The sequence below is a fragment of the Podarcis pityusensis genome (genome assembly GCF_964106645.2).
Source record: "Podarcis pityusensis genome assembly, chromosome: 4".
Lineage (NCBI taxonomy): Eukaryota > Metazoa > Chordata > Lepidosauria > Squamata > Lacertidae > Podarcis > Podarcis pityusensis.
In genome coordinates, this window is record NC_138027.1 from 20,113,593 (window position 1) to 20,128,964 (window position 15,372).

Genomic DNA, 15,372 nt, shown 5'->3' on the forward strand with positions numbered 1-15,372 from the left:
AGGCTCTTGTTCCCTGACCAAATGGAGGTGCCTGGTCAGGTAGGGGATATGGGATGTGATTACAGGTCTATTGTCCTTTGAGTGAATGAGTATCTCAGGTGGGGTGAGCGCCATCTAGTGCTTGCAGGCAGGATTTCAGTTGAATAAGAGATTTCTGCTGTCACCTGGCCAGCCCCTACCAGTTTTTACTTCTGCCTTCATGCTGAGAGTTTTTTTCTGTGCTTGTTTGTGGTTTAAAAAGAGTGGTGTTTTCGCAGTGTCATTTGTGTGGGGAGTGGGACTGCTGGGTGAGCCTGGGCCTGTTTTATGAGGGCCACTCCATTGATTTCATTGTGTGGCTTGACTTAACAGCACCCTTTTTGCTGGTGGAACTTATGCCAGGTTGCCAGATCATGTTACCAAGCTGAATTGGTTTTGTTGTTGTTTAGTCGTGTCCGACTCTTCGTGACCCCATGGACCAGAGCACGCCAGGCACTCCTGTCTTCCACCGCCTCCCGCAGTTTGGTCAAACTCATGCTGGTAGCTTGTTGGACGCCTTCCGACCTGAGGGGCTCATCTTCCAGCATCATAACTTTTATATCCTTGTTGCCTTTATCCATGGAGTTTTCTTGGCAGGGATACTGGAGTGGCTTGCCGGTTCCTGCTCCAGGTGGATCACGTTTGGTCCAAACTCTCCACTATGACCTGTCCATCTTGGGTGCCCTGCTCGGCATAGTTCATAGCTTCTCTGAGTTATTCAAGCCCCTTCGCCACGGCAAGGCAGTGATACATGAAGGGGTGAATTGGTTTAGCACCTAGTATAAGGCACCCCCCCATTCCTGTCCCTTTCCCATCACTCACCTGGAGCCTTCGCCTTTTCAGGACCTACACTGACCTGAGATCCACCAGGATCAGCAAACTGGTGCCCTGTTCAGCCAGAGTGAGAGACTTAAGCTGCCATATCTGTGCCTGAATGACAATTGTACCCAAAGTCTTGCTCAATATAAAGAAAAATAAAGAAACTTAACTGTTGGGGGCAATTTATTGCAGTTTGAATAAATCTAAAACAAAGGTTAATGTTGTAGCATTTACTGGCATAAACAAATACGTTGGCATTGACAATTTTACTAATTAAAAAACCTCTTTGTTTAGATCTTCCGTCTCTTTCAAGAAGCAGAAGGTAAAAACAAACTTCTGCGAACTGTGGCTGGTGGGGGCATTGAAACCATTGGCAACCTGAGAGCTACGTGGGATAAATTTGAATTAATGATGGAAAGTCATCAGCTTATGATAAGAGAGCAGGTGATTTGGGGTGAATTGTAAACGTTCCCCCCTTTGACTTACCTTTTTCAGTTGTGCATGAACATCTTTTGATTCTGTCAGGTGATCATGTAGGGATGGGACCATTTTTCAGCTTGAGGGCAGTATTTCCTTGGGGGCAACTTTCTGGGGGCCACATGCCAATAGCGGGCAGGGACTGGAGGCAAAAGTGGGGAGAGCAACACGTGTAAATTTTACCTGTGTACATTAGACTATTTCCTGCAGCCCTCCTCTAGTCTTCATCAAGCAAGAGTTGTTAACAGAATAGCCTGCTGGATCAGGCCAGTGGCCCATCTAGTCCATAGCTGTCAGTGTTTCCCTTTTTTAAAGGGAAATTCCCTTATTCCGAATAGGATTCCTCATAAGAAAAGGGAAAAGTTGACAGCTATGATCTAGTCTAGCATCCTGTTTTCACAGTAGCCAACCAGATGCCTGTGGGAAGCCAGCAAGCTGGGCACAACGTTTTTCCAATCTGTGATTCCCAGCAACTGGTATAACATTCAAGGACACGTTCAAGCCAGGCAAAAGTGCTCTGCATGTGAAGCAGAGCTGTAGAGAGAGTTGCAGGGGCCAGATAGAGAGGCCTGGAGGTCTGTATTTGGTCCTCAGGCCTTCAGTTCCCGACCCCTCTGACAGTGTAACTTTGGTTTAGAGGGCCATAATGCTTTTGCCAGTACTGTGGTATCTTAGTTGTCAAACATAATCTATTCCGGGAGTCTGTTTGACTCCTGGAACTGTTTGAAAACCAAGGCATGGCTTCTGATTGAGTACAGGAAGCTCCTGCAGCCAATTGGAAGCCACGGAAGCCGCATCGGATGTTCGGCTTCCAAAAAACGTTCGCAAACCAGAACACTTACTTCTGGGTTTGCGGTGTTTGGGAGCCAAGCCATTCCACAACCACTGTAGAGTGTTCTGGACTGCTCAACATGTTTTGCAACAGGATTTTGGAGCAAGGACAGCTGAAGAGAGGAAGTGGGGAGGGAATGTTGTTTGGGACCCCCCATGAATTTTTACATGGCAGAAAAATATGTCCAGAGGTTGACTTTACATCAGACAGTCTAAAAATATTATTAATAAAAGCCTATAGCTGTGAACACAGATGCTTCAATAACATGTTCTTTGAGGACCACTTGACCCACTGCACAGCACCAAATGTGATTTTGCCACCAAATCCACATTTTACTATCGTGAGTTGGCTCTGTGACAAGTGTATCTACATAATTCCTTTTCTATGAAATATAAAATATGGCAATGCTAGTTTGAATAATAGCTACTCTAATATGTCTGTAATGCACTGTTAGGCAGAATGATAGCATCTGTCTGCTTTTAGTATAAGCTTTCCAAGGAAAGTAGTAAGATTTTCATTTTAAACCTCACTCTTTGTTCTTTAGATTGAAGTGATGAAAAGTAATGTGATGTCACGTATTCATGCATACTTTCAAGAGCTGGAGAAGTTTAAAGCTCGCTGGGACCAGTTAAAACCCAAGGATGATGTAATCGAAACAGGTCATCATGATTTGCTGCAGAAGAGTGCTGAGACCATAAAGGAAAAGAAAATTGAGTTTGATGAACTTGAGAACACAAAACAAAAGTTAATGTATGTTTATTTCTCCATATGCATGAATATAAATATTACCCTAGAAGTGGGGTCTAGGACAGGTGAGGGGGTGGTGGGGTTAGTGATTTGTATTTGTTATTATGCATTTTGTGTTTTTTATCTTGTATTTTTATGTTGTGAACCGTCCTGAGATCTACGGATGAAGGTTTTAATAAATATAAACAAATAATAAATAAAATAATAAAGTCTTGTAAATACAATTTTTGAAAGCAAGTTAGACAATAATGAGCAAAATATAACCATGTATAAAGTGTCATTTCCTGAAATTGTCAATTCTTTGTCTTATAATGCTTAAATAGCAAGGCAATATATGTGGTAATTATGATGATTTTGGAATGGAAAGATCTTGAATTTTATTTAGCTTTGCGTAAAAGATATATTGTGAATGCAAACATCCACATTAGCAGAACCTTAAATTGTTCACCTGGCCAGGATACTCTTGTTGCCTAGAGAACTTTAGTTATGTAATAAAAATAAAATGGCCCAGTTAATGGTTTGAGAGCAGCTGATATTTCAGCATTGCTGAAGCCATGTGGACAGAAACCCCATTTAGCCCAGTCTGAGCTCTTTAAGGGAAGAGGGGGATATAAAATTTTATCTGGGATACAATTTTAACATTGCCATGTTCTTTTCCTTCAGCAATGACTGCTGTCACTTTGAGTTAGAAGAGCCTGATTTCTCTTTAGCCGATGAAATACGCAGAGACATTGAGAGCTGTGCAGAAATTTGGGCATTATATGAACAATTCCATGAAGGTTTTCAAGAAAAAGCCAATGAAGACTGGATTACATTCAGGTCTGTCTTTTTCTCGAACAGCTGGCATTCCTTGGTTATAACAGTAGTTGACCCATTGTGAACTTTCTTTGACATGTGTTCCCTTGCAGAAGCAAGACCTACTTGTTTGAAGAATTCTTACTGAACTGGCATGACAGGCTGAGAAAGATTGAGGAACACACTATAATGACTGTGAAGTTGCAGAAAGAGGTTGACACATACAAAGTAAGGTGCTGAATTTAAAAGGGGAAGAAAGCAAAAAGGATGTATTGGAATAATTTGTACAAAATTTACGAGAGGTGTTTTTATATATAAATGTATATGTGTTTATGGAAGGTTAAATTCAATAGTTGTGCAAGAAGAAGGCATCTCATATTAATTAATTAATTTTTAACCCACCCTTTCTCACAAAAGGAGCCCAGGAAGATAAGGAATTGTTCTGTCATGTAGAAAGTTAGATAAATTTTGAGCTCCTTTCCAGATTTAACTGTTAAGTATTCAGAAGAATAATCTAGTTATGTGTCTGAATGTAACAAGGATATATTAAAACGAGGTAGACTCATACATATACATTTATTTATTTATTTATTGCCAAAGATGACACTTCCTGTCTTGAAATACGTTAGAGGAGAACATCTGTCGCCAGATCATTGGCTGGACCTCTTTCGTATTCTTGGTCTTCCCAAAGGTACTAGTCTAGAGAACTTGGTGTTTGGAGACCTTCTAAAAGTGGCTGATGTCATCGTGGAAAAAGCAGCAGAACTGAAGGCAAGAATTACTTTTCAAAGTTGTACTGAGAAGCAGAAAATTATGTGGAGCAGTTACTTGGCTATTAAAACATTCTTTGTAGTTTCCATTCTTCTGTGGTGCTGAATGGAGGGCATGTGGATCAAGGTTGCTCTCTAGTGTCCAAAGCTGGGAAATACAGTTCATTCTCAGTGGGTCTTTCTCTGGATCAGAGGGATGCGCTGTAGTCTAAACCACTGAGCCTCTTGGCCTTGCCGGTCAGAAGGTTGGCGGTTCGAATCCCCGCAACAGGGTGAGCTCCCGTTGCTCTGTCCCAGCTCCTGCCAACCTAGCAGTTCGAAAGCATGCCAGTGCAGGTAGATAAATTGGTACTTCTGCAGCAGGAAGGTAAACAGCCACATGACCCGGAAAGCTGTCTGTGGACAAACTTTGGCTCCCTTGGCCTGAAACCAAGATGAGCGCCGCAACCCCATAGTCGCCTTTGACTGGACTTAACCATCCAGGGGTCCTTTACCTTTACCTTTACCTTTACCTTACCTTACTCTCTGGATCATAGAATCATAGAATTGTAGAGATGGAAGGGATCCCGAGCATCATTTAGTTCAAACTCCTTGCAATGCAGGAATCTCAACTAAAGCACCTATGACAAATGGCCATCCAAAGTCAGGCCATTGGTCCATCTAGCTCAGCAATTTCCTGTCTTTTGCCTGGATCAGGGGTGTGTGTGTGTGTGTGTGTGTGTGTGTACACACTCCTATTTTGTGGCACTGTTTTTCTAGTTGTGTGAGAGTGTGAGTGACTGCAGCCTGGAGGATGAGCAGCAGATTTCAGATTCCTTTAGATCATTTCCTGACACCTAAGTTAGTGGAAGGAGAGTGGAGTGATAGAATTATTATTATTATTATTATTATTATTATTATTATTATTATATTTCTATTTATACCCCGCCCTCCCCGGCCAGAGCTGGGCTCAGGGCGGCTAACACCAGTAAAATTACAATAAAAACATAATAGGGGAAAAAACAATTTAAATTACAGGTTAAAAATACAATTTAAAATGCAGCCTCATTTTATAATAGCCCATAGATCAAAACCATAAGGAGAGGGAAACATAAGGGTCAGACTGAGTCCAAACCAAAGGCCAGGCGGAACAGCTCTGTCTTGCAGGCCCTGTGGAAAGATGTCAAGTCCCGCAGGGCCTTAGTCTCTTGTGACAGAATGTTCCACCAAGTTGGGGCCAGTGCTGAAAAGGCCCTGGCCCTAGTTGAGACCAATCTAACCACCTTGCGACTTGGGACCTTCAAAATGTTGTCATTTGTGGACCTAAAGGTCCTCCGCGGGGCATAACAGGAGAGGCGGTCTCGTAGGTACGTGGGTCCTAGGCCGCATAGAACAGAAGTGGAGGAGCGTGTTTCTCCCAGATTGTTACAGGAGGCTCACTGTGTGAACATAAGATCCTGCTGGATCAGGCTAGTGGCCCATCTAGTTCAGATGTCTGCAGGAAGAATGCAAGCAGAAGTTCAGCACAGCAGCATTCTGCTCATCTGTGATTCTTAGTAACTGCTATTCAGAGCCGCATTGTGGATTCCATAAGATTCATGGGAGTGGCTGTTGTGTGAATGAAAAGGAGGCGTTTGTCATAGAACCTTTTATTTAGTTCCTTAAATCATCATTCACATGTAGATAGCTCCATAGTGTTTGATTTTAAAAAGATAAACTTGTATTGATTAACAAATTATATTTCATGACTTGTCATTTATCTGAATCTCTTTTTGTTTTAAGTTTGGCTGTAGTAGAAATGAGAGTCAAAACATTTGCTTGAATGTGATTTGTGTCTGAAAACAGGATTTGAACAGTCGGGCTCATGGCGAAGTCACAATCCGAGAAGCCCTGCGTGAGCTCGAGCTGTGGGGAATTGGAGCTGTCTTTTCATTGACGGATTATGAAGACAGCCAGAGCCGGATGATTAAATTGATTAAGGACTGGAAAGACATTGTCAACCAGGTTGGTGACAATCGTTGCCTCCTCCAGTCACTCAAGGACTCTCCATATTACAAAGGTTTTCAAGATAAAGTTTTTGTTTGGGAGAAGAAACTTGCTGAGCTGGATGAGTATCTTCAAAATTTAAATCAAATTCAGAGGAAGTGGGTCTATCTGGAACCCATTTTTGGGCGTGGAGCTTTACCTCGTGAGCAAGCCCGCTTCAACAGAGTCGATGAAGACTTCAGGTCAGTTTTATGCTGCACAATGTCTTTCAATCAAAATATCTCAAAACATTCTTCAGAATGAAACAATGCAAAAAAGTATGCACAGCTTATTTTAATCTCATGTGTTTTCATGCCCAGGAACAGAATTAATAGTTTTATAACATGGATGCAACTTCAGCAATAATTTAGGAATTAATCTATGACCTTTCACATTATAATGACATATCCCCCCCCCCCCCCGTTCTTTTAAAAGATCAATATTGTTAGATATCAAGCTTGACAACCGCATAACATCCTTGAATGCTCGAGCAGGAATAAGAAATGCCTTGATCACTATTCTTGACCAGCTTCAGAGATGTCAGAAATCCTTAAATGAATTCTTGGAGGTAAACATTTCTAATCTAATAGTGAGCTGACATAGATGGAGTCAGAATAGGGTCACTGAGAAACACGAAAGAATGTGTTTGTGCATCCCAAGGATTGTAGAAGTAGGGAAAAATAGAAGCAACCTAAAAGGGCAAAAAAACAAAAGCGAAACACCCAAACAGCCCAGTGAGGATTGAGCAAGCCTGGTTGCTACAGGCTGGTGAATGTCGTGGGCAGGGGCGCATGCAGAAAAGCAGGCAGCACGGAATTAGATATATTCCGTGGTTCTATTAGATATATATTATTTAAAAATAAATTGTTTGGGGTATTTTATTAACATAAACTCCTGTCAGTGTAGGAGAGGCAATTGCCGTATCAAATAAATGCAGCATATAACAAGCAGAGAGGTGCTTGCAGCAATCTATAAGAGTGGGTGGGGCTGTTTGGCCAGTATACCTTGGTGCACGGATAGCAAAGTTAAAAGTACAGAGCTATGTCTATTTTCATTTGTAAGAAAGTGAGGAATATGATATTAGCATTAAAATCAGAATGAATTCATCTATTTTGAAACAGGAAAAGCGCTCTGCATTTCCTAGATTCTATTTTATTGGGGACGATGATCTTCTAGAAATCTTGGGACAGTCTACCAATCCTTTAGTTATTCAATCCCACCTGAAGAAGCTTTTTGCTGGTAAGTTGAGTCGTTTCATTGCTTCAGGATGCCACATGAGAAGCAATTCATGCATAAAACAATGTTGTGTGCAAGGGTTTTACAAACCTGCATATATCTAGAAACAGCTGGCAGTCAGTTCTTAGTTTCCTGGCAATAGAAGCCTTCAAAGCACCTTTAGTTACAATCATCTTCACTTTCAAATAATAAAAAAAGAGTTCCTTTTTAGCATTTGATATGGAAAAATTGGGAAATACTTCAAGTATAACACCTGAGCCACAGAAGGCTGATGAAAATCTTTCTTCAGAAGTCTTGCTTTTAAAAAATAATAATTGTCTTGTCATTTATGCATGCATGCATATAACAATGATGAACCTTTTAATAAAATTATGTCATTAATTATGAGCACATTTATTTAGACACTGAATCCTCTCTTATGAAACATAGTACTGTAGTATAAAAGCTTTATTGTAATCTAATAACATGGAGTAGATTATACTTCATTAATTGAATATTATGCTGTTAATTAACAGGAATTCACAGTGTGAGCTTTGATGAGGACTTTAAAAACATTCTTGCAATGAAATCTTTAGAAGGCGAAGTTGTACCTTTAAAAAATAAAATCCTCCTATCAAATGATGTTGAGGTAAGAAAGTAGACTTCAAACATAATAATAACACAAACTGGGAGAAGTAAGTGTGATTTGTGATGTTTCCTTTTATGTTATTTGCTAGGTTTGGCTAAACAAACTTTCTTCGGTGATGAAAGAAACATTGAAACAGTTACTGTGTGACTGCGTAACTGCTGGGAAAAGAACTCAGGGTTCAATTGATCCATCACTTTTCCCCTCACAGGTAGTTCTTCTTCCTTCTTTTGCAATATGGTAGTTATTAAAATTGTTTAAGGAGAGACTGCATTTGGAGGAATAATATTTTTGTGCACTTTGAATTAAAGCTAACAGGCGGAGGTTAACAGATAGTTGTACTGGATTTTATTCATTTATCTTTGAAGGTCAGGCACAGTTTTGGTAGAAAACTCTGGTAAAGGTGGGAACACTTTTGTTTGTTTGTTTGCTGGAACACTGTATTTTTAAGAAGCCCAGTAGTAACTGAAGCTTCATCTGGGCTGGCTTTAAATAATATTTAATGGAAACCTAAAAGTTAAGGGCATGACCATAAACTTACTGTGTTGCTACCTTCTGTTCCCAGAACCCCAGCAGACCCTAGGCAGGATTGAAGTCTCCTGGTTTTTGCAAACAACTCCCAGTGCTTCTGTGAATGGTGCAGTGAGCTACAACAGCTTGCAGCCAAGAGCTGCCTGTTTGAGTCAATCTACTCCAGGCTGAGTGGTGGGTGACTCTTACCAGTCACTTATGGTGCCTGTAGCCTGTAGCTGTTGCATAGCAGCTCAATCTATTCTTTGAACCTCCAGATTATTACTGTCTTCAAATAAACATAACCCTTTATTTCCATACATTTAAAAAAAATGACTTAGTCCCCTTTAGCTGGAACTAAGCCCCATTGAACTCAATGCAATTTGCTTCTTAAAAAAACATACATTAGATTGTTAACCAGCTACTTGAAGAGCTCTTTGCTTATTAGTATGTTTTAGCAGAGGAGTAGTATGGGTTTGAAGTTTGCTTAACACTGAATGAAGTGGTAAGATTTGTTGAAGCATCTATCACTGTATACATATAAATCCATTCTTGCTTATGAATATTGTTTTCTCAATAGATTATTTGTTTAGCTGAACAAATTCAGTTCACAGAAGATGTTGAATGTGCAATCAAAGAAGGTAATTTGCAACAGTTAGAATTAGAACTGATGGCTAAATTGGAGCATTACACCAGCATAGACACCAATACAGAAGATTCAGGCAATACAGGTATGAAAGAGGATTGCAATGGCTTTTTTCCCCAGGCTTGAAATTATTTTCTCATAACTGAAGCACACTTGCTGTTACTAATTATAGTAATAATTTTATCCCCCTAATTGTACAATCAGAATGACGGCTGTAATTTTGTATGGTTGTACCCATTTTGACTGTAATCCAGAACTGTTTTGTATGCGATTAATGTGCAGTATTTCATTTTGACTGCTCTATATTGCAAAGGTATCACGGTGGCTTCCAAAACAGTATAAAACAATATATTAGAGAGAGAAATTACAATTGAACAATTAACATTATCAATGAATTGCCAAATATCATCAGTGAACTATGGAACCATCACAGGTCAGCACATCCTAACATTTTGATTCGCCTAGAACACCCAGAAAGACCCCCTCTGCTGACTTCAAAGTCCAGGTCGGGGGATGTAGGATTCCTTGTGCATGTAAGGTGTCCTCAGGTGGTACTTACGCTTCCCCAAGGGAAACATTTTGTCCTAAAAGGGAAAGTTGGTGATGGGGTGGTAGTTCTCAGTTCATAGGTGTACTACTACCTCATCTGTTTATCACAACCAATAATTTTAGGTTAAAAATAATGGATATGACATCTGGGCATCTGCTGGGTGAGAGGTTTGATCCTCTAATCCATTTGAAGTAGACGTTCCAATGCTAACTGTAATGTAAACCATTTAATGTACAGTGGTACCTCGGGTTAAGTACTTAATTTGTCCCAGAGGTCCGTTCTTAACCTGAAACTGTTCTTAACCTGAAGCACCACTTTAGCTAATGGGGCCTCCTGCTGCCGCCGCGCAATTTCTGTTCTCATCCTGAAGCAAAGTACTTAACCCGAGGTACTATTTCTGGGTTAGCAGAGTCTGTAACCTGAAGTGTATGTAACCTGAAGCGTATGTAACCCGAGGTACCACTGTATACTATAAGAGTAGCTGGGGAAACCCAGCCAGATGAGCGAGGTATAAATAATAAAATTATTAAAAATTAATACTATAAGATAAGCCACTTGGCAAGCTGCTTCTAAATTCAGATCCTAAAAAAATTACATCTTCTGTTAAATAGTTACATTGTATACAATGGGTGACACTTTCCCTCCTTTTGTTACATTTTATTTGTAAGCGTGAATGAGAAGCTTATGATTGGACAAAGCAAGATAAATAAGAGGCTGATATAATTGCTTTTAAACTTTTAATGGTCTGCTTAATGGTCTCCTGGAAATAATATTATTTATCTTCAGAATCTGGGATCCTTGAGCTGAAGCTTAAAGCTCTTATTCTTGATGTTATTCATAACATTGATACTGTGCGGCAGCTAAATGAAGCCCAGGTACAGAGCAATGATGACTGGGCCTGGAAGAAGCAACTCAGGTTTTATCTAAAGAATCAAAGATGCTACATTCAAATGGTGGATGCTGAACTCGAGTACACTTATGAGTACCAGGTACTGTTCTCATTTCAGTTTCAAAATTTATTGCAGGCATCTCCTAATCATGCATTTTTCTTGCATTCAGAAATACTACTGCTTTCCCCATCCCTCCTTCATAGCACATTCCATTTTATTTAAGGGGAGCAAAAACTATAGTCATCCTTGCTCATTAGCTGAAGTGCTTGAAACATTTCTTGACTCCTGTATCCCAGAATGAATGGATAATTATTTTCATTTGTGTTTGCTCTTGATAACGTGGTCCCCATCAACTGTAATAGCCATTTTTGTTTACCTTTTTTTAATCATCAACTGTTCAGTCATATGACATACATAAGGTACCTCTTTCACTTCATGGTGTGCTTCCTTCCTTCCATGGCAAGCTAACAGATTTGTGGGCAACTTCAAGAAATATAGACTTATGCATATTTGCATGGTTTCCCTCATATTTGACAAGCATAGGTTATTACTTACAGTGGTGCCTCGCAAGATTAAATTAATTCGTTCCGCGAGATTTTTCGTCTTGCGGTTTTTTCGTCTTGCGAAGCATGGTGTCGGAAAAGTTTTGGAAAAGCTTCAAAAATCACCAAAGTCTTCAAAAACCTCAAAAAAGGCTACCACACCGCATGCTATGAGTTGCTCCTCGAAGTCAAGTCGCAACTGTATTAACGGTTTTAAGAAAAAGGAAACAAACTTGCAAGACGTTTCCGTCTTGCGAAGCAAGCCTATAGGGAAAATCGTCTTGCGAAGCAACTCGAAAAACCAAAAACCCTTTCGTTTTGCGAGTTTTCCGTCTTGCGAGGCATTCGTCTTGCGAGGTACCACTGTATTTGGAGTTTGCAGTTCTGTTGTCTATTTTACATCTGTACGATTGAGCTAGGATTGTAAATTTGATCTTATTGTGCTGGGTGATAAGATACGTTTCTTTATGTCATTAGGGTAATTTGCCAAAGCTTGTTTACACGCCATTAACTGATAAGTGTTACCTCACGCTTACCCAAGCTATGAAGATGGGCCTCGGAGGGAATCCTTATGGTCCAGCAGGAACTGGCAAGACAGAATCTGTAAAGGCTCTGGGAGGACTACTTGGAAGACAAGTTTTAGTTTTTAATTGTGATGAGGTGAGGCACCATATTCAATTCCAAGTCCTGGTTTTGCCCTTTACTGCTGCTTTATTTTTATTACTATATTTTTGCAAGTCCCTTTTGAAGTCAGGTTGTGAAAAGCCAAGTAAAATTATCCTGAATTAACAATAATTTATAATGTTACACTTTTAATAAATATAACAATGTTCAGACAGTATTTGCCACTGCCGCAGACCTCTGCGTGTGACAAAATCATGAGTGGGTCTTGGGCTCTCGTGTTTCCTTTTGCTCCCCCAGTGCCATCTCTGATTTCTTGTAAGCATGTGAAAGAGAAACACAGAGCCAATGTTTAAATTAAGGCAGAATCTCTTGGTTTGTGTGCTATCTTCTAGTAACAGGAGTGGAGTAGGAAGTATGCAAAACTAAGACCTGTGTGCAAACTAGTCTCCTCATGCATGAGGAGTGGGAGAGGGAAGCAATGTCTGAATAGGCCCCAATGTATTTTTCAAATACCATTACTCCCCCCTCTTCAATACATTTATTAAAACTTTTCAAACAGGAAATTGAATACTGAAGGTTCCATATCTTAACTAACATTCTTATTTCAAGGGCATTGATGTGAAATCTATGGGGCGCATATTCGTTGGTTTAGTGAAATGTGGAGCCTGGGGCTGTTTTGATGAGTTCAACCGGCTGGAGGAAGCTGTTCTGTCTGCTGTATCTATGCAGATTCAGACAATTCAACATGCTTTAAAGAAACACCAACCTGTCTGTGAGTTACTTGGAAAGGAGGTAAAGTATGGTATTTTATCCTCTTTTACAACAGTTCTGCCATTTTCTTTATTTAGGGTTATGTACCTTGTCTGTTCCTTTACTTTTTCAGTGACACTCTAATCTGTAGGATCTTAATGAGTGAAAGAATCATCCTTGGAGACCATCTACTTTTTTCTTTCTTCTAAATTTCTTATGAAACCGTTTTTGTTTTTTGTTTTTTTGTTTTTTTGCATTAGAAAAACTGTAAAGGTCAAAGAATTGTCCTAACTGTAAACTAGTATAATTCAAAGGATTTTAGTAATTAGAATTTTCAGTCAACAATTATCTTTAGAAGGGTCTCATAAAGAGAAATAACATAAAAACTAGATAGATGTCTAAAATGTATTTGTTTGGCACCAGTGGATCAGAACAACTGCTTCTTTAGTACAATGTCCTGTTTGGGTCAGTGGCTGGTGCTGGTGCTTCAAAGGAAGATGTGAAGAAATAGCTTCAAGGTAGAGTTGTTTCTTGCTGTTTCTGGCAAATGGGGAATGAGAAGACATGGGGACTTTGCCAAATAGTCATTAGATATACAAATGTTTCATAAGTCCCTTATGAATGCATTTTTTAAATGTCAGGTGGAAATGGATCACAACTCTGGAATTTTTATCACAATGAATCCTGCTGGAAAGGGCTATGGAGGCAGACAAAAATTGCCCGACAATCTCAAACAACTTTTTAGGCCCGTTGCTATGACTCGGCCTGATAATGAACTCATTGCAGAAGTGATTTTATATTCAGAAGGTTTCAAAGATGCAAAAACTCTGGGAAGAAAATTAGTGGATATTTTTAATTTAGCAAGGTAGGTGTTTTATTCTATCTCCAGGCAGTCCATTTAGGAAATATAAACTTTGGCTCTTTGGGATGCATGCTAATTCTTTAATATCAGCTCATATGGTACTTTGCTATTCCTGAATATTAAAAATCGTAGAGGGAGAAGTCATGGCTGTGAAGCATTATTGTGTTCTTCTTTTGATCTAGTGTAGCATATTCATTAAGGGTAGGTGCTATGAGCTGGAAGACCCAGGTTCAAATGCCAGCCCATGCATCAATTTCCTGACTGGCTTACATCTCCTTCCCCAATACAAGCATAGTAATACTGACTAACTTTAAAGGGCAGAGGTGGGGAAACTCTGTCAGGGGCTCCTGCTTGGCTCATGAGGCCGTCCTTTTGAAACCATACCTACCTGTCAATTAACTGATGTCACCTTGATGTCAGCTGATAGGTGGGATCAGCTCAGTTCAGCTGCATGTGGTAGTTCCCTGCTCATTGACTGATCTGGTGGTGTTAAATCCTGCTAGGTTTGCTTCGGCCATTCAGGGAACTCCTCCACATAGCTCAACTCCACACCCATCAGGGGATGAATGAGGTTAAATCCTGCTCTGTAACTAGCTCCCCCACCCTTGCTGACCAACTTTGAAAGGGGGGGCAGTCCACCCAACTGTCAATCACCTGTTGTCATTAAGATGATTGGCTGGCTCAACCCCTTGTCAAAGTTGACCCATCTAGTGGGGGGGGAGATAATAATCTGGTCCCACAAGCCAAAAAAGGCTCCCCACCCCTATTATAAAGTTACAGTGGTACCTCAGGTTACAGGCGCTTCAGGTCACAGACTCCACTAACCCAGAAATAGTGCTTCAGGTTAAGAACTTTGCTTCAGGATGAGAAAAAAAATCGTGCAGCGGCAGCACGGTGGCAGTGGGAGGCCCCATTAGCTAAAGTGGTACCTCAGATTCAGAACAGTTTCAGGTTAAGAATTTAGCTATGCTATTAATTTTGTTTTCCAGCTGCTCTTCCCTTTAATCTCTGTAGCCATTGAGGCAGAAGGCACAGAGTGACACAGCAAATTATGATTATTACGTGCTTTGACATAATAATATACCATAGTTAATGCAAGCTGAGATTCATAATCCAGTTTCAAGCTATGGTTTCAGATGAACTCTAGTTAGTGAGCCTGGCCATTGGCCTATCTAATCCAATGTCTGGTTCTCACAGTGTCCAGCCAGATACCTATGGGAAGCCCTTACCAGCATCTGAGCACAACAACACTCTTCCCCTTCTGTGGTTTCTAGCAACTGGCATTCAGAATCATGGAATTGTTGAGTGGGATCCTGAGTTCATCTAGTCCAACCTCCTGCAATACAGGAATAATAGAAGCATATCACCTCTGAGAGTGGTGTTAAGCTGAACTAATTACGGTTTAATGTTGAGTTCTAACTTAGCCCCTGGTTCTGCATCTCTTCGTTACTCCATTAAAGCTTTTGATTTCTTCACAAGTACTAAAGGGAAGTCGATCAATGATTGTACATGGAGGAAGCATTAAAATATGACTGTTTTTTTTTTAAATCAGGGAACTCTTGACACCTCAGCAGCATTATGATTGGGGCTTGAGAGCACTGAAGACTGTTCTGAGGGGATGTGGGAACCTTCTTCGACAGCTGAAAAAAAATGGAGTGAAAGAGACAGGTAAAAC

The 15,372-nt window shown here is 40.2% G+C and overlaps 1 protein-coding gene and 1 long non-coding RNA gene across 3 annotated transcripts in view; one reads left to right on the plus strand and one right to left on the minus strand.

Moving 5' to 3' along the window:
• Positions 1–15,372, minus strand: part of LOC308475436 — a 291,271-nt gene that overhangs the window by 77,554 nt on the left and 198,345 nt on the right. The gene's annotated exons all lie outside the window — the stretch shown is intronic.
• The window catches only part of DYNC2H1 (dynein cytoplasmic 2 heavy chain 1), a 151,244-nt gene that overhangs the window by 21,694 nt on the left and 114,178 nt on the right, over positions 1–15,372 (plus strand). For both annotated transcript variants that reach the window (XM_081001703.1, XM_081001704.1), the window contains exons 21-36: positions 1,132–1,281; positions 2,691–2,896; positions 3,557–3,712; positions 3,802–3,916; positions 4,289–4,459; positions 6,283–6,665; positions 6,898–7,030; positions 7,584–7,701; positions 8,214–8,326; positions 8,415–8,534; positions 9,414–9,564; positions 10,816–11,018; positions 11,939–12,121; positions 12,695–12,877; positions 13,477–13,700; positions 15,250–15,365. In XM_081001703.1, the coding sequence (XP_080857829.1) occupies positions 1,132–1,281; positions 2,691–2,896; positions 3,557–3,712; positions 3,802–3,916; positions 4,289–4,459; positions 6,283–6,665; positions 6,898–7,030; positions 7,584–7,701; positions 8,214–8,326; positions 8,415–8,534; positions 9,414–9,564; positions 10,816–11,018; positions 11,939–12,121; positions 12,695–12,877; positions 13,477–13,700; positions 15,250–15,365 (2,725 nt within the window). The remainder of the gene's footprint in view (positions 1–1,131; positions 1,282–2,690; positions 2,897–3,556; positions 3,713–3,801; positions 3,917–4,288; positions 4,460–6,282; positions 6,666–6,897; positions 7,031–7,583; positions 7,702–8,213; positions 8,327–8,414; positions 8,535–9,413; positions 9,565–10,815; positions 11,019–11,938; positions 12,122–12,694; positions 12,878–13,476; positions 13,701–15,249; positions 15,366–15,372) is intronic.